This window comes from Tamandua tetradactyla, chromosome 14, assembly GCF_023851605.1.
Source record: "Tamandua tetradactyla isolate mTamTet1 chromosome 14, mTamTet1.pri, whole genome shotgun sequence".
Classification (NCBI taxonomy): Eukaryota; Metazoa; Chordata; class Mammalia; order Pilosa; family Myrmecophagidae; genus Tamandua; species Tamandua tetradactyla.
Genome location: NC_135340.1, coordinates 1,437,788 through 1,456,188, shown reverse-complemented (window position 1 = coordinate 1,456,188; position 18,401 = coordinate 1,437,788). Strand labels below are relative to the sequence as shown.

General features: G+C 48.2%; 1 protein-coding gene across 1 annotated transcript in view; it reads right to left on the bottom strand.

Moving 5' to 3' along the window:
* The window catches only part of PYGL (glycogen phosphorylase L), a 40,183-nt gene extending 21,999 nt beyond the window's left edge, over positions 1 to 18,184 (bottom strand). Inside the window, exons 1-4 of the mRNA XM_077126781.1 lie at positions 17,802 to 18,184; positions 13,478 to 13,579; positions 11,278 to 11,356; positions 7,221 to 7,324 (exon numbers count right to left, since the gene is read on the bottom strand). Of these exons, the coding sequence (XP_076982896.1) occupies positions 7,221 to 7,324; positions 11,278 to 11,356; positions 13,478 to 13,579; positions 17,802 to 18,044 (528 nt within the window). The 5' untranslated portion in view covers positions 18,045 to 18,184. The remainder of the gene's footprint in view (positions 1 to 7,220; positions 7,325 to 11,277; positions 11,357 to 13,477; positions 13,580 to 17,801) is intronic.
* Between the last annotated feature and the right edge of the window lie 217 nt (positions 18,185 to 18,401).

Genomic DNA, 18,401 nt, shown 5'->3' with positions numbered 1-18,401 from the left:
GAGCCCATTTGTCTGGTCAAGCAAGCACGGTCCCACTGCCGTGAGCCTTAGCTGAGCCACCCACAGATGCTCAGATGGACAGTCCACAGAGGGTGTCCCCTTCAGCAAGAGGACAGTCTCCAGCCAGCTGAAGACCTCAAAGGGAGAACCAGGGACTGGAGCAGCATCTCCATCTCTCCTGCTGTCGGCTCCTGGGGAAGCCAGCGTCCCCACTGAACTCCCCACCTGCCCTTGGGACGTCGGAGCTGCAGCCCTCACAGTGCCCAGGACCCGACTCTGTAATAAAGCTCTTAACTCGTGCAGCAGTACTGTTGGGCACTTTATCATGTCTCCCACATAATGCGGGCTCAGGTCCCAGCCCCCGGCCTGGGTGTCACCCGTGTAAACAGGGTCACTTGAAGGTGCTACTTCAGGCAAGGCGTGAAGTTCACTGGGTCAGGTGGGGCTTGAGTCTACTCGCACCCTTCACAGCAGATGAGACTCAGGCAGAAAAAGGAGGAGCGAGAGGGAGCAGCCAGAAGCCAGAAGTCAAAGAGCCTGGCAAAGAAGGGACAAGAGGCTGCCATGGGCGGTGCCAGGTGATGGCCAGGGAACCCCAAAGCTGGCTGGGCGGCCAGGAGGTGCCCACCCTGAGAGGACACCCCCCCACAGGGGACGCCCACCCCGAGAGGACCCCACCCCCAGACCCACCCCAGGGGCCGCTTGCCCCCAGAGGAAGGAGCCGATCAATGCCTGTCGCTACGTGAACCCACTGTATGCATCCTTCAGCAGCCAGAAAACCAGCCTGCGAAGCAGGCAAACATCTACTCTGCCAGTTCTGCTCTCCCGGGAGCCCTAATGAGGGGACCAACCCGCTCTGCGTGCGCCACTGCCGTCACTCCTTGCAGCGGCCCTCCCGGGAGCACGGTGGCCTCCCGTTTCAAGGATGAAGACACGGGAACCTGCTCCGGTCACACAGGCAGTAACGAAGAGCACGGCCAGGACCGGACCTTAGGCCCGTGTCCTTCAGTGCCTGAGACATCTGTCAGACAGTCTGGCCACGTCAGCTAGGGACGCTGATGTTGGGTCCCCGATCTGAGGGTGCCAGTGAAGATTCTTGTGTCCAGAATGCAGAGAATCGGTTAAGAAGTGTTATTTATAGAAAGCTCCCTTAATAAAGCTCATTTCAGTACAGACAAATAGCACCATTATATTTCATAGTCTTTGTTGCGTTTAATCCTTATGTAACTTTGATCTAATAATGAACTACAAGCATAAATATATATATATGAGGAGTTTATTTTGTTGATAATTTAACATCTTCCCATGTACTTATGTTATTTTATTTTTTTTTCACCTGGGCAGGCACCGGGAATTGAACCCAGGTTTCCAGCATGGCAGGTGAGAGCTCTGCCTGCTGAGCCACCGTAGCCCACCCTGTGTTAATTTTTTAACAAAATTTTTAAAACCATAATTTCTATTTAGAGTATTTTGGCCATTAAATGAATATTAGTTTGCGTCAACCAACAACAACAAGGAAAACACATCTGGATGGGCTGTACTTTAAAAGTTAACATGTTACTAATGAAACCTTTAACATACTACACACATACTGAAAAATGAAATTGTGCTCTGACAAGAAGGGAACGAGGTAAGGCTAATTTTTGGTACAAAGTGTCCCTGTCAGTGAGAATAACCCAAATCTGTGTGTTTTATCTCTTGGATTCTTTCTACACCCCCTTAGTTTTGGAATATTGCTTGTGATATTTCGCAACGTGCCTTGTCCCCACCTAACACCGCGTCTTCGCCCATGGCGCAGTGTGGGGAGGGAGACGCAAGCACAGCTGGTGGCTTTGAGGAATCAGACAAGAGCATTCATGTCAACAGCCAGACAAACAGCAACACTCTTACTTAAACCCTGGTCACGGCTTTATATCCAGAAAGCCTGTCAGCTGCTCGTCACTGATCCCCGGACAGTGACAAACGGAAAGGGACTCACAGAAGTGGCAAGTTTAGGTGGGGGACCTAAGGCCATTTCCCAAACCTTCCACTCGTTAGCAAAGCGCCGAGGAAGCGCTGGAGGACACCGGGGGAGGAGAAGGTGTCAGGTGCAGGGGGCAGGGAGGGCTGGAGACGGACAAGCTCAGAGCGCTCTCAATTTAACGTGCCAAAGACTCACATCGTAGCAAAACGGTCTGGGGGGGTCTGAAACCCTGCACTGCCAACAGTTCCCAGGGGGCCGCGGACCCCGCCACCACACAGAGAGCAGCCAGGTGCTACGTGGACGGAAGGCTGAAGGCGGCGGCAGTTGTGAAATTCAGAATTCAGGACTACACTCCCTCTGCCCCTCTTCAGAAACAGAACAAAAAGTACAATTTTAACACGGAGACTCTTGAAGTTCATCAGCTGATGAGAAGCTGGATAAGTGACAGTCTGACAGCTTGTGTTAATGGCTAGAAGCTGTACGATGAATAAATGAAGAAAATCAATGCAGGATCAAATATCGTGGATTTCACACGCTTCGTGTGCAGCTGGGGCAGGCGGGAGACCCGGCGAGGGGCGCTCAGCTCCGCTCTGTGCACCCAGGCAGAGTGCAGAGACCTTTCCTCGCGCAAACCCGCTGGCGGGAGAACTGATGAGATATTTGCTGCTGAGAAATGCAGCAGGGTCATATGCTGCCCTCCCCACAGGAAGCTGATGTGCTCAGGGATCGGAGAACGGGCTGGGGGCTGCGCTGTGCTGGCCCACCCCTGCTAAGGGGCGCGCCTGGCTGAGCACTCTCAGCTCCACCCCACGCCCGCTTACTGTTTCCCTCCCAAGGAACAGCTGGTCTCAGTTGCACTGGGTTAGTAGGTTCTGCAGGAGAACGTGGTTGCAATCTCTTGCTCTAGCTAAAAATGAGATAATTTTAGCAAGGCCTTTTGGAAGGTAAATCGAATTACATGCTTTCACAGCCAAAAAGCTGGTCCTAGCAAAGAGAACTGCCTCCGCTAAACTCACAGAGCTGCAGGTTGGTGATAACCTCCTCTCCACCTTGTTTTCTTCCAATGAATTAATGAACTGGCCTGGGAATTTAGATTTCCATATGGTCAGCCAGCCCTGAATGCAGCCGCATGCTGAGCTCTACCTGGAGGGTGCGGGCAGGCGGGAGAGGGGCTTTCTCATTTACAACCGAGTGGGCTGCTGGCTCGGTCACACAGCAGAGGTGACACAGGGCCTAGACAAAGCATCCGTGGCTCCAGGGGCAGGTGTGTGTGTGTGTGTGTGTGTGAAGGAGCAGTGTGCCGGCTGGGTGGGGGACAGCAGCCGGATTTGGCATCTGCCAGAGGAATTCCTCAGTGGAAAATGCTCCCCAGCCAGCATGATGTGGAGTTCAGCTCTGGGGGCTCTGTCAGACTGAATTCTAAGAAAAGCTTTCCTCTCAACCGTGAAATACACAGAACACAAAGAGCCAGTGCACAAACATCAGGCGGAGTCAACAACCTTTGCTTTCTGATGATAAGTAACTGAAAAATGTTTCTGGCTAACACCAAAAATTCAATAAAGGAACTAGAGACTTGCTGGAGATGTGAACCATGTGTGTGATTTGAAAGAGCTTGGCAGGGGTTCAAAGGAGAGAGGAGGCTTCTAGCAGATTCTCCTGGATTTACCTCCAAGAGAATTCACGTGCATGCCTTTCTACTAGAACTTCATGCGCAGTTCAAGTTTCATGTGAGGCTGCTGTGATCACTTCTTCCCCCTTTCTCCCAGTCGCCAGTTGTTTTCCTCAAGGACTATTACTGATAAGGTTTCAAGGACCCCATTAGAGTTCACAATAAGTCAAGAATATTAGCAATAAAATTATTTTCCCCATAGGGTTTCACAATGAATACTTCATTAGTGCAAGTCTGCCTTGAAGAGAGGCTCAAAATGAAAAGTCCATTGACCTTTAAAAGTCCTCCCAGCTTGTGCAGTTTTCAGCTGCCTTCTCCATACCTGCCATCGTTAGAGTGGCACCGCCTGTGGGGGGAGGGCTCTGCTCTGAACAGGCAGGCTGCTTTCCCGGCAGATGCATATTGCTTTTTTATGAAAATGATTTCCTGTTTTAATAGCATGATACATTTGATGTTTGGCCTTTAAAATCCCACTCCAATAGGCAATGGATATTGTAAATAAAAGTATGTGTCCTTCTGATTCAGTGTCATAATAAAACCCCAAGGAGTGATGATGGTAGTCAGGTTAGATTAAGGATATTTTAATTACTGAAAGCCGTTTGGTCTCTCTCTTTTCTTTAAGGGCACTGGGAATATATACAGCCTTGGTTTGGTAGAACAGAAAGGTATGATTTCACAAAGTCAAGACCATTTAAAAGTAGCAAAAGTAGTATGACTAATGAAGAGTGACCTTTCATAAAACTTTCATGCACTGGAGAGAAATATTTCTTGAGATTGCTCTGTTGAATTTCTCTTAAATCCCTCACAACACTAGTTAAAAGATAAGAAAAAAATCCTTAGACATTGTGGAGCATAGGGGGTACTGCAATGGATGCTTGCGAAAACTGAAAATGGGTAACAAATTTGGGAGTTTGGTCAGTTTGTGTCAAAAGGTTGATCATATTGAAAATGCCTCTAAGCTTGGCTTCTTTAGATTACTTTGTTGGGGGAAAGAAACCCATTATTTTGTTTTTATGACTATGTAGGACTATTAAATACACATTTCTTATGAAATATGAGAAAGGGAGAGAAGTCAACAGAAGACAGCAAAAGTCCCTGTGGTCTCACATTCCAGAGACAGTTACTGCAGAAGCTGTGATGCATTTTCCCATTAACATTGATCTCTCCAGCTTCTTCGTGAGAGCTGCGATCATGCCATCTATATAATTCTATAGCTTCCTTTTCCAATTAACATATCCTGAACCATTTCCTATTTCATTAAAATGGCTACATCAAATTTTATTACATAATGCCACAATTTATTCAATGATCCTTTTTTTCAGTAAATTTAACATTATCTGAGTACTTAGAGTCACTGAGTTGAGACAACATGCCTTAAAAAGGTCATGAGATGATAAAAACTAGGTCTCAGATTCCAGGGCCCAGGCTTTTCTCCAACAACACGCTGACTCCCTGTTTTTACTCATTTAGGCCTAGCTGAAGAGACACAGCACTGGTCTTTAGCAAAATTTGGAAGCTCCCAATATCCTCCTTCTGAGCCTTTTTCCTTGGCAATTCTCTCATCATATCATATCTTCTAGTTCCTTCCTTCTCCAACCCAGAAAGCATCCGAATCTGGGGGGAGGGAAGGGTGGGCAGTGTGACCTGAAGCTTATGCTCACCGGGTCACCCTGTCCACTGGCGTTAGCCACAGTGCAGGGCCCCCACCAACCCCTGGGCTGCTGCTAGACTGAGACACACAGCATGGGAGCCACGGTCTCCTGGAAGTCTAACCCAGCATCTTCTCGTGTGTGAGACAGAGGCAGAGAGAGGAAGCCTAAATCACACCTGGCATCAGAGAAAATGGCCCACCCTAGGGCTGACTGTAGACTCACAGAATTATTAAGGATAAAATAAAATTCCAAGATTTGATTATTTTAAGTAAAACTGGAGCCATTTGCATGGATTGATGACTGCGTGACGTTAATGAGGCACAAAAGTCTACCCCATAAGAATGTGCCAGGTTCATTTGCTGTAACGGTTACAAGATTGCCTGATTAGAACACTGAGCTTCTAAATCTCGTAAGGGTGGCATCTTAAGGAGGGCAAGACTCTGACTGTAGAGAAGGATCCTGACCATGGACTTGGGAATCTGGGGATACAGATGCTCATTAGTCAGCAGCACGATCTGAGGTGACTTCATTTCTTAAGAGCCTCCATTTTCTTATTTATAAAACAACGCCCTGCTTCTTATCATCAGGATGACTCGGGCAAGGGTGAGTCAGTAGCTATGCCCCTCTGTTTTGCAGTGACCACCGAGAAAGCTGCCGGTGCCCACATTCAGGCACTCTGTAAGTCACACTTTCGGGGGCCCTGCACTGGCCATGGGCCTGCCCTTGGGGCTGCCATCCTGCTGGGGAATGATGCAGGCACACTCTCGGTTCTTAGGACACTCCCATTCCAAATCAGGGGGCTGGTGGTGCCTGCCAATGTCAGCCACAGGGCGGGGATGTGTAGAGTAGAATAGAGTAGAGTAGAGTAAGAAAGAGTAGAGTAGAGTAGAGTAGGGTAGGGTAGAGTAGAGTAGGGTAGAGTAGGGATGGGTAGAGTAGGGTAGAGTAGAGTAGAGTAGGGAAGGGTAGAGTAGAGTAGGGTAGGGTAGAGTAGGGTAGAGTAGAGTAGGGTAGAGTAGGGTAGAGTAGAGTAGGGATGGGTAGAGTAGGGTAGAGTAGAGTAGGAAAGGGTAGAGTAGGGTAGAGTAGAGTAGGGTAGAGTAGGGTAGGGTAGAGTAAAGTAGGGTAGAGTAGAGTAGGGAAGGGTAGAGTAGAGTAGAGTAAGGTAGGGTAGAGTAGGGTAGGGTAGAGTAGAGTAGGGTAGAGTAGAGTAAGGAAGGGTAGAGTAGGGTAGGGTAGAGTAGGGTAGAGTAAAGTAGGGTAGGGTAGAGTAGAGTAGGGAAGGGTAGAGTAGGGTAGAGCAGGGTAGAGTAGAGTAGGGTAGGGTAGAGTAGAGTAGGGTAGAGTAGGGTAGGGTAGAGTAGAGTCGGGAAGGGTAGGGTAGGGTAGGGTAGAGTAGGGTAGGGTAAAGTAAAGTAGGGTAGGGTAGAGTAGAGTAGGGAAGGGTAGAGTAGGGTAGAGCAGGGTAGAGTAGAGTAGGGTAGGGTAGAGTAGAGTAGGGTAGAGTAGGGTAGGGTAGAGTAGAGTTGGGAAGGGTAGGGTAGGGTAGAGTAGGGTAGAGTAGAGTAGGGTAGAGTAGAGTAGGGTAGGGTAGAGTAGGGTAGGGTAGGGTAGAGTAGGGCAGAGTAGAGTAGGGTAGGGTAGGGTAGAGTAGAGTAGGGTAGAGTAGGGTAGAGTAGGGTAGGGTAGAGTAGGGTAGGGTAGGGTTGAGTAGAGTAGGGTAGAGTGGGGTAGAGTAGAGTAGGGTAGGGTAGAGTAGAGAAGGGTAGAGTAGGGTAGAGTAGGGTAGAGTAGAGTAGGGAAGGGTAGAGTAGAGTAGGGTAGAGTAGGGTAGAGTAGGGCTCTGCTTTAGATGTTCATACATGACAAAGCATCTGAAACACCATGAGAGGATCCTTTATGGGTGAGGTGTTACTGGTTAGAGAGCCTCACATACCTGCCATCCATCTCGGATCTTCTGGTTGAAGATTCCATATTCGTAGCGGATCCCATAGCCATAGGCGGCGAGTCCCAGGGTTGCCATAGAATCCAAGAAGCAGGCTGGATTAAAAAAGCGGAAGACGTGCAAAAAGCAGAGTTATTAAACTTCGTCAAAATGTCACACCCTTTTCAAGAAACAGGGCAGCCACAAAACACTTTTCTACGAGAAACTACGTTTGTATTTTAAAGCACAGCAAACACTACTACCCAGTCAACATTAAATTTTTTAAATAACATTTTTTCTAATGATAAACTTAATACTATAGAAAATTTAGAAAATATAAAAAGGCATAAAGAATCAAATCTATATCATCTATTGCCTCATCTAGAAATGACCATTGCGTACATACTTGCCTGTAATCTATGTCCCATTAGGAATAAACTATGTATACTGTCACAGAATCTTATCTTATCCATATTCCTAGGTTTTCTTCAAGAATATTACTTTTAACGGCTATATAAGCATATCATAATTTACTTAACTCTAGAAATTGAGCTATCTCTATTTTTCTAATATTATAAAAACTAGGGTTCAATGAATATGATAACACAATGATCCTTGATTATTATGATAAACTCCTGGAAGTAGAGTTTTTCTCAGCCAAAAATATGAAGATTTTTTTACTTTTGACACACTGCCACCCAATTGCTCTCCACAGAGTTTACCCCAATTTATATTATTCCTCACACGTGATATGAGAACAACAGGTTTAGTCTTTTATAAACATCACTGGCTAATTACTATTTCTTGATTAAAAAAAAGCTTATAACATCTCTCTGGATCTACTTTCTGTAAACCAACCAGGAAAGCAGTTTCGTGGGAAAGGGAAGCAATAAGCAGTACCCAGGAGACAGCTGTGAGCTTGCGGCTGAAACCCTGGAGAGAGGTCAGGGAGTAAAAGCTTCAGTCTCCATGGAGAGAGGACAGAAAAGAGGTGAGAGCACAGCCTTTACGATCTTCTTACTCCAGGAGCAGGAGGTAGAAGACAGCTGGTGGAAACAGAGAAGGAGCCATCAGAAACTTAGGAAAAACCAAGTGCTTGCGGGCTGAAGAAGTCAAAGGAGAAGCCTTGTGAGGAGGTCAACTGCTATAAATGCCTCAAATTAAGGAAACTGGGAAAGGAAAAAATGATCTGGGGATTAAAACATCATTAGGGATCGTCAAGAGAGCGAGTCAGGAGGATGAAGTGAAAGAACTTTGCAGTTTTAAAGTGTGTGTCTCATTCCAGCTCCTTCAGAACCTCCTAGGTTGCTTATTAAAAATGCAGAACCCACTGTGCCCTGGAAGCTCTGGGTGTGTGACCAAGGACTCTGCCTTTCATCTGCAACCACAAGAGGGAGCTGACCTGCATCACTCATTTTTATTGTGGTGCCCTGTACCCACATGCCCTGCTTACGGGCAGCTGTCTCCACAGCCCCTGGCTAAGGGGAGCTGTCTCCATGGCCCCTGTGTGAAAAGACAGCCTGGGAGAGCATAACTCCCAAGTTTCACCCATCCCTGTACAGCACCTGGCAAGCTGACATCTGCAAATACCTCATGGCGTTCTAATGTTGTTCAGATACCAGGTGGCCTCACATTTCATGGAGCCTGGGCCTCTTCCCTGCTCTTGAAAGTAAAGCTTGCCTGGTTGGTTTAAGCCTCTGGGCCAATCGCAGTAACTCTGCCCCCTTTGCCACTGCTTGGCTTTGGCCTGGGCACGCAGTGCCACCCTGTCCGGGGCCCAGGAAGTCTGTGAGGTGCAGGGACTGTGGGAAAGATGTTCCTTGCTGCTGCCATCTGTTCTTCCCTGAGGGGAAAACCAAAAGAACTCGGAGACCTGAGACCTGACGCAACTGTGCCTTGGACAGAATAAGGTGGAGCGGCCTGTCTGCAGGCACTCCTGTTTTGTGATCACTAACCAACAACCATGTTGGCTGTCCCGGTTCTCACTAGGTCTCCTGTTACTCGTATGCAGAAGCATTCTGATCAGCAGCAAAGGCAGCCCGGGGCCAGGATGCGCAGGGTTCCATCTCGTGCTTGGGGCAAAATCGATCTTAAACAGCCTGCCTCTCAGAAATCTGAACTGAGAAATATCAATGAGTCAGGGGATTTAGGGTAGGAACAGAAACTGAAAAGAACACTGACAGCTGTGAGCAGACGGAAAGGGTTGAGCCTGGTTCATGGTGGAACCCTAAAATATTAACCCTAAAATACAGTCCTAGAGCCTCAAGGGGCCTGAGCCAGTCAGATGTTTTGACATCTGAATAGTCCTGCAGTCCCCGTGCCACGTGGCCTGGTTCCACTCTGTTCCCCCTGCCCTAACTGTGCCCTTCGGCTTTTCCTGAGTCCAGGTCAACAAATTATCCTTAGAGCCTAACCAGAAAAGGGCCCCAATCTTTTTAACCAGGCAAGAAGTGAAGTCATCTAATGGGAAGGGGCACAGTGGTGACGGGGCTTTCTTTGCTATTACTCTGAGAGCGCCGTGGCTTTCGGACGTGCTGTGTCATTGCTCAGCTCCCGTAAGGAAGCGGCCGAGATACAGCGGAGAGATTGCCCGTAAGTTTCACTGTTCTGATAACTACTTAGCCTTCATTGCCACTGTGCGTTTTGCCATTTGTAATCAAGTAACAACACAGGGGTCTCTGATGTCCGGCTCAGTGTGGGGTTAACCCGGACGAAAATGACTGAAGCCCACAGACTCTCCACAAAAGGCGAGCAGGTGGCCCTTCCTCAGCTGTGCGTTTTACGCTCTGCGCCGTCTTAGGGCCTCAAGGAGAGAAAGTCTGCTGAGCTGCCAGTGATGGAAATCACAAGGGGGGGGCAATGTCTCAGAGGCAGCGTTTCCCTAACTTCAGCGCGACACCCTGACTTGTCTGGTGAGGGTTAGATAATATGAAACACATGCAAATTTGAAAATTTGTATAAAATTAAGAGCCTGAACTATTTCAAGAACAGAAGAAATAGATACATACTTTTCGTACAGTACAATCTGATACATGCATGAATATAACATATTCTTATTAATTTAAATTTCACAAGTAATATATCAATATATTCTCCTTCTATAAAATTAAAACGCTATAGTGGGGGCTGGCAGCCTTGATCACCATCCCCAGTACTTGTCCCTCCCTAGGAGAGGTAATTGGCAAACGGTTTGACACTTAAAATTTCAGCCCTTTCTTCTGTGGAGCATGTACATACACACCTATAGAAAATATTTAACCAAAAACGTAAATGGAATCATACCGTATGGTTTTCAATACAGTTGGCTTTTTTCTCATAGAGGTATCCGTGGGAGAGCATACAGATCAACTTGATTCTTTTAGGCTGCCACATGTTAAGGGCAAGCCACCCCTTATTTAGCCATTCCCCTACGGTTAGGCATTTAGGTCTCATATTTGGCTTTTACAAACAATGCTGAAATGCTTTTTTTCACATGCCTCCATGCTCATCTGCTTGAGTGTTTTTAGGGTAGATATGAAGAAGTGAAGCTGCTTGGTTGTAGGTATGCACGCGCTTAATTTAATGGGGCTGTTGGTATCTTTGTAATGTTTCCTTCTATGCCTGCTGACATTAATTCCCAAGATGAAGCCAAGAACTTAAATTGCATCCACACCAAAAGGATATTAATTAGCCAAATCATACCCATAAAATAATGTGTTTCGTTACCTACCACCCATCAGAAGCAGACAAGAAGACACACGTCAACAAGACAATGGTTCAAAAGTGTAGGCTACACCACACAAGCGTGTGAGTCGAGCAGCTGTGGGGTGGGGGGGCTTTGGAAATTCTAAGTGTACAGAAAGGGTCTGGCCAACTGAGGGGTCCTAGGCAATGTTTCCAAGGGTTTTAAGCAATGTCCTTTTTTTCAAGTTCCCTTCTCTACTGTTTGTCTGGAATTGATCAAACTCAGTGCAAACTCAAGAACGGATATGTTTATAGCCATGTCCCACCTCACACTGCTCCTGGGAAGCCAGCCTGAACCTCGGAAGGGCCGTGCATGGCATCTGAAAAAGCATCGACTGCCACTTACCAGCCAGCCTCCCAAGACCACCATTGCCAAGTCCGGCGTCTTCTTCGATTTCTTCTAACTCCTCTATATCCAGTCCAAGCTGGTGACGAAAGGAATAAACACTGGATGCTGCTTCAAATGCAGGACATTTCAGAAATTTCCTAAAGCTATTTAGCTGTTTCCTAAAGCTCTGGGTCAGGGAACCAGGCTTATCTGTGTATTCTCAATCTAGAATCGGCACCCTCAGACCTCGTTCTGGCATCAGATGTCCACTGCGGGAGCTGGTGGCTGCAGAAGCAGACTGAACAAGATGTTATAGCAGCAAAAGAGAGAAATGTGGACTCTTAAGTGTCCAGCACCAACTCTTTACTTACTAGCTCTTTGACCCTGGGCAAGCTACTAAATCTCTCTATACCTTTCTTGTCTTATTTTTAAAATGGGGAAGAAAACTGATGAGATTATTCAAACACAGTATTTAGAACTATTCCTGAGCAGATATTTCTCAGTAAATATTAGCTATTATTATATGTACTATTTTTTTTGTGCCATGAGTTTAAAACCTCAGATACAGTCCAGTACCCAGCTGACATTAACTGAGCTAAAAGATTTTGAAAATAATCAAAAGGTATGAGGCCAGACCTCACTGGATGGACTAAGGTTCCTCTGTTCATTACCACAGCATATTTACTTAGCAGAGCCAGAGGCTGTTAACCCCAAACCAGTTAGTGGGTCACGGCCCATGAGGCCTGTCTGACAGCAGTCAGGGAAATCTCAGCCTTGGGGACCAGCTGAGCAGGGCTGAAATCCTCTACCTCTCTCTGGGGTGGGTAAGAGGCTGCTGGAAGCCAAGGAGTACTGCAACCTTGGGGAGGGAAGGGACTGGTTGAGAACCACGCAGCTAAAGTCTACCAGCACATGTTTCTGCAGCCCTGGAGATCACTGTTACGGGATTTCTCATCTTGCAGTGAGGAAACGATGGCCAACCAGATGGTAATCCAGCCTATGCCTGGCTAGAGGATGGGCTGTTATGAAATGTCTGTGTCCTTATCTGAAAGTCATGCAATCCACAAAATGAGATATTTAAAATGAAAGAGAGTTTAAACATCTGCAATCGTGCACATAGGAAGTAACTGTGCCGGAAGCTTGTACCCTGGTTCCCATGGAGACTCCTATTTGCATCCCTCTCTGTACATCAGAAGTTGCCTTTTTATACAAATCTTGGCAACTAAACTTTATGAAAGATAAAGAATGGCTTTGCTTCTGTCTGCTTTGAGTTCGCTATGTGATGACAAGAGATTCCTGGGGCTGTGGTGTAAACTGCTGTGGGTGCTAACCCTCAGAATTTTCTAAATTCTAAAAATCTAAGTCTTAAGTAGGATACAACGTTGAGTAAGCAGGCATAGGCACTTCATCCTGCCTGGCTATATGATATTTATCCCAAGGGATGTAAGGCATTTTCAGCAGCTCTGAAATGGGCAGTGAAGGGGAGTGTCATGGTTCACGCCAGACTGTGCCCTACAGGGCAGCCTCATGACGGACACTCGCCCTTAGTGCCAACAGGCGGACACATCAGGAGACACCCTGCGCCAAGGGAAGTTGTGGCCTCAACAGACCCTCCTTTAGAATTTGGCTTTGAAAATGCACATTCCTCCCTCGGTCCTAATATCATAGGGGTGAAGGACTGTTTGCGTTTGGTATGGAGATACATGAAGTGCAGTGAAGGAGTTGCAGACCGTCATCAAAAACAAACTAGGATATGAGATTTAAGACCTCAGGCTCCTCCTTGAAGGAAGAAATGTATTTTACATCTCATTAAGCAATAGGTAGAGAAAGTATGACAACAGTTTGAAAAACATCATTTTCACACATTGCCTTGCTATATGACTAACAATTAAACTTTGGTCATTTCTTAAAGAACAGATAGGAGCCCAAAGTAATGCTTGAGATTCTAATAGCAGCGGCTCGAGTATGTCTGAAATCCTCGCTCTGATGTAACTTTTCAAATGTGATTAAAACTTTCACTGCAAAAGAAAATCCTCATGAGGCATAACGAGCTAATTTTGTTGTTATTTCTCTTCAACCAGAGATCGTGAAGTTTCTAACAGTTTGTGAGAACCACATCTACAGACGTGATTTTCCAATTGTCTGTTGGCTGCATCCCAGGGTTCCTGAGCTGACCCTGAACTCCGGGTGAGGGAAGGAGAGAAGTGGGGGCCGGTACCTGGTACATGGCCTCATCACAGGCGTTCTGCAGGCCGAGGTTGACCATGGTGTTCTGCAGTGTCCGGCCCATGTAGAACTCCAGCGACAGGTAATAGACCCTCTGCAGAGAGGAACAGAGCGCGCTGACCCCGGGAACTCAGCCTTGTTTGTCAACACAAAAACGCAAGGTCATACCTGAGCTCACCAACAAGAAACAGACAGGCAAGCCCGGGTCACGCGGGACGCCTCCAGAGGTAGGGATGGCTACGGTGTTCTAAAAGAACACTACCGACAACAGGCTTCTGGAAAACTATTTTATACCCTATTTTGGCAAAGTAGGTCAGTATTTTCTTTACCCCCAAGGAGAATAAAAGCAAACTCATCCAACTGGATTAGATTCAAGGCATTACACCACTTTGTGTTCTTTTGCCTCCTGTTGATGAGCCTCATGAACACAGCATCTGGTCTGGACAAGTGGGATGTCTGTCTGCCACTGCCGACCACTCACCAGGACAGTATTTCCAGCTGATTCCGTGGGTGAGCGCCAGGGGATCAGTACGAGCATCTTCACTCACCCCAGAAACAGGAAGAGAAGCTCCTGGAAGGTGCCTTCCATGGCTATCAAGTATTTGTCCTTGAGTGGTTACTGCCAACTGTTTAATAACTGACTATTTTAGAATTAAAATTATTCTAGAAAGTTTATAAACAGGCTTTCAAATAACAAAATACTACCAAAGGGTTTACTAGTATTTGTTCTTGAGATAGGAACCTTCTCTATCAACTTAGAAACTGTTTGTCTTTGACATGATAAAAGCCAGATAAATGCTACTGGAATTTAAAGTGAGTGGTATAAAGGCCAGATTAACCTAAACCTTTTAATGTACATACCAGTTTACTAATTTTTTTAAAAATAGGATCAATGGGTATCTTCATCAAACCCTTTTATGATCTCTTATTCTTCATACTGGCTCCCTTTTCCTTCGCCACAAAACAAATCTCTATAGATGTGGCAATATAAATTCACCTCATCTAACACCCCATTTCCCGATAAAACTATTTGGCCAACTTGAAAATATAAAAAAAAGGATGAATGCAGCTGAACATAACAAATGTCTATTATAATATTTAACTTAAAGTTACACATGTATTTAAAATCAAATATTATATAAACAGGTCAATTTAGAAATTTCATTCTTTCCAACTCATTTCACAAAATGCCTGAATGTGAAATCCTCACATAGCCGTCAGCACTGGGTTTCAGTGGCTCAGCTAATGCTGTTTTCCGGAGCACAACAACTTCATTTGAATCTAAGCTATCTTAGGCGTGGCACATTTTGAATGGCTATAATGCTGTCCCCCGGAGCCCTCGCCAGCCTATTCAGTGACCATGTGAGGGAAAATGGTGCCTTTCCTGGGGCAGACACAGGCCAAATAGGTGGCTGCCTCCCTCCAACGGCCCCCAGCTGGGGCTGCTGCACAGCTGTGCCCGGACACTAACTCCACACAATACGTCCTCATCTGCAGAATGCCAGGACAGGCTTTTCTTCCTTTCTCTAGGTGTATTTTTATGATCTCTACCATATGACTACTATGTACTGAGTTATTCACGTAGTGATCTATAACATTTATAATTACAGTATATATTCACCACTTGCAACTGTGAGGTCCTGCCCTAAGGAATAACAACTACATCTGTATTATATCTCCTTGTCTCCAAATTATCATAGATTTAAGACACTTCAAGTTAATGGGTTTTCCTCAGAAAAGACGTTCAAAAATTAAGTAATTGAGGAAATGCCGCATTATGTGAGAGAATCTAGAAGGACTTCAATTTAAGATAATGCCCAGTTTGTTCTGGGATAAATATTTTTGGGGGGAACCTCACATTGTACTTGGGAATATTTAGAACCTTAACAAAATAGTTCTCCCCAATCTCCTTCATATATTTAATACATATAGCTAACAGTAAAACATCTGAGCACATCCAATACACTTTATAAATTACATACACGCACTACTGCACTAATATTGTACGCATGTGATACAAAAAGTGGATATTTTCAAGGTCAGGGTACATCTGGGAAGATACACGACAAGGTGGGGACAAGACAGACTTGCAGAACAGGGAAGAGTGGACACTGCAAACGGAGGGTGGCCAGAGGCCCCCGGGTGGGGAGTGCAGGGCACGGGGGCAGCAGATGGGTTCAGCAGGAGGGCCAGGTGGGTACGGGAGGGTAATGGGGGAGGCGATGAGGACAGGTGTACTGGATTGAGGGCCTCAAATGCTTCATTAAGGATTGTGGCAGGTAACGGGAGCCAAAGATACCTGAGCAGAGAGCGACATGTATTGCTTCAGGAAACTTAAGTGGACTAAAGTACCAGAACGAGATGGAATTGCAAATTCAAATGCCTTCAGGAGGCAGGCAAAGAAAATAAATATGTTATGGTGGGGGCATAAAACAATGAGGAGTACCGGGCCAAGAACTGGAAAGCACATGCTTGCCCCAAGGCAGTAAAAATTAAACTGCTTAACTATGTCTGCTGGCTGTACGCATTCCAGGCTGCCAGCTTCACCGCTTCTGGGAAGTCAGGCAAACCCTTAGAAGCCGATTGCAATTAATCAGGAGTGAGGGGCTCCACCAGGAAGAGAAGCGAGCATGGAGGGCGATAGGTAATCTCACGGGAACCTGCAGAAATCAACAGAATTTGGCAACCTGCTGAATGAACCTCTTTAGTGAGACTAAAAAATGTCTTGCCTCTGGGTGACCCTCAGGGTGGCAACGCCTTTAACACTGGAAATACGGAAGATTGGGCAAGACTGTGCAGGGCAATGATTTGCATTTTGAGCATGTTGAGTTTGAGGAAATGGGAGGCAACTAAGTGTGTTCACCAGGGACTTGGAAGTGTAGAAGAGTTTGAGAAAATAGACTAGCCATCCAGACTTGGGTTCCATCTGCACAGAGTTAACGTGGATTAGGGCAGAGGGAGAGGGGCTTGGGACACATCGCCAGCTGTGCTGTTCGCTCCAGGGGCATCCTGCTGAGAGCTGCTGTCATGGAGCAGACACATTAACAGTTGTTGAATGAACCACTTCCATTGTCTTATCGCCAGGGCATCACTATCAGAGTACTGGGTTAAAGGGAGAGGAGAACCCAGGGAAGAGGCTAGGAGGAGAGCCAGGAAAACTGCAGAGAAGCCACTGAAAGAGAGCCATACAGGCGGGTGTGCTGTAACGAGCTATGAAAGGTGCTGCGAGGATGAAGGGTGGAGAGGAAGCTTCTAAAACATGGCTCCTCATCTTACTCTCCAGCTAAAAACCTAAATTAATTTTTAATGCAAACTGCAGTATGGTGTGCCTAGCAGCATCTCCTCTGTGCAAATAAAAAAAGATGCAGTAGATATATGTATACCCAAAGCACAAACTTTTTTCTAAAGATACATAACTTTGAGCAATCATTCCCTTTGGGTAAGAAGGAAGGCCTCTGCGGTGGAGAAAAGTTGCTTCCCATTTTAAAGCTTTACTTCGACGACAATTTCTTAGTGTGACAATTTACTTTCTTTTGTTCTGTTTTAAAAATTCCTACAGGGGTTTCTGGGCCCTGGGATTATGGATCATTCCTTCTTGTTGCGTTTACACATTTTCTAAAAATCCTAATAACCGATTGTATTTCTCACTGCTTCCAGGGTAAAACTCAGTCTTTAACCCTTTTGGGTGCCTCCAACCAGCTTTTCCCATGTCCTTCCCGGTCCAGCCGGGCCAGTCTTTTGCAGTGTCCCCTCCCCCCATATCTGCCCGGCCCCTCCTCCCGCCCCTGGACGCCGCCCGGCTCCCGAGCTGCCCGCGGGAAGGCCGCGGGGCCGGAGGAGGAGCAGGGCGGAAAGGAGAAGCCAACGAGCGAGCGGCTTGTCTTCCTGCCTGAGGCTCAAGTTCCGCACAGCGGGGGCTTCTCCTTGGGCCGTTCCTGGGGGCGGCGGGTCGGCCCCGAAGGGCCTCAGAAGGGGCAGGAGGCGCGCGTTAGCTCTGGATCAGTGCCCAGGGCTGGCGCCCCAGAAGCGGCCGCGCGGGCCCGGGGTGGCCGGGGTTGGCTGGAATGGCCAGGGGTGGCCGGGGGTAGCCGGGGTGGCGGGGGGATGCGGGGTGGCCGGGGGTGCACAGGGTGGCGGGAGGGACTGGGTGGCCGGGGCGGGCTGGCGGCGCCGGAGAGGCGTCGTGGGGGGCGGCGAGGCGCCGGACCCCGCCCCCGGCCGCCCGACCCCCGCCCGGGCACACGTCACCCGGCCGCGGGGAGGGGCTGCCCACGCGAGGCGCGGCGGGCGGGGGGAGTCGCGGCCGCCCCGCGTACCTTGGGCCCCGTGTCGTAGTAGTGCTGCTGCGTGCGCAGCCAGCGGCCCACCAGGTGGTCGCGCACCGTGTGCGCCAGCGCGAAGAAGTAGTCGCGGGGGGTGGCCACGTTGCGGTCCTTGACGAGCGTGAAGTGCAGGTGCCGGTTGAAGCCCCTCTTCAGCTCGGCCACGCTCTCCACGCCCACGATGCCGCGGATGCTGATCTGCCGCCGCCGCTCCTGGTCGGTCAGCGGCCGCGCCATGGCCGGGCCCGGGCGGTGGTGGGAGCCGGAGCAGTGGGACGCGCGGCGCGAGGACCCGGCGAGGCCGCCGGGCAGGGAGGGGCGGTGCCGCCGCTTTTGACACTGAGGGAGGTTGGGGTTCCGCCCCGGGCGCGCCCCTTGCCGCCCCCGCGCCGGCCCGCGGGAGGGAGGGACGGACGGAGGGACGGAGGGACGGAGGGAGGGGCGGAGGGAGGGGCCAGGCGCTCCCGGGGCGTCGCGGAGGGGCGGAGGGGGCCGCGGGGCTTCGCGCGGGATGGGGCCGCGGGGCGGGGTCCCCGGCTCTCAGCAGCCCCGCGCGCCCGGGCGCCTGGTGGGCAGCGGTGAGGGGCGCGGCGG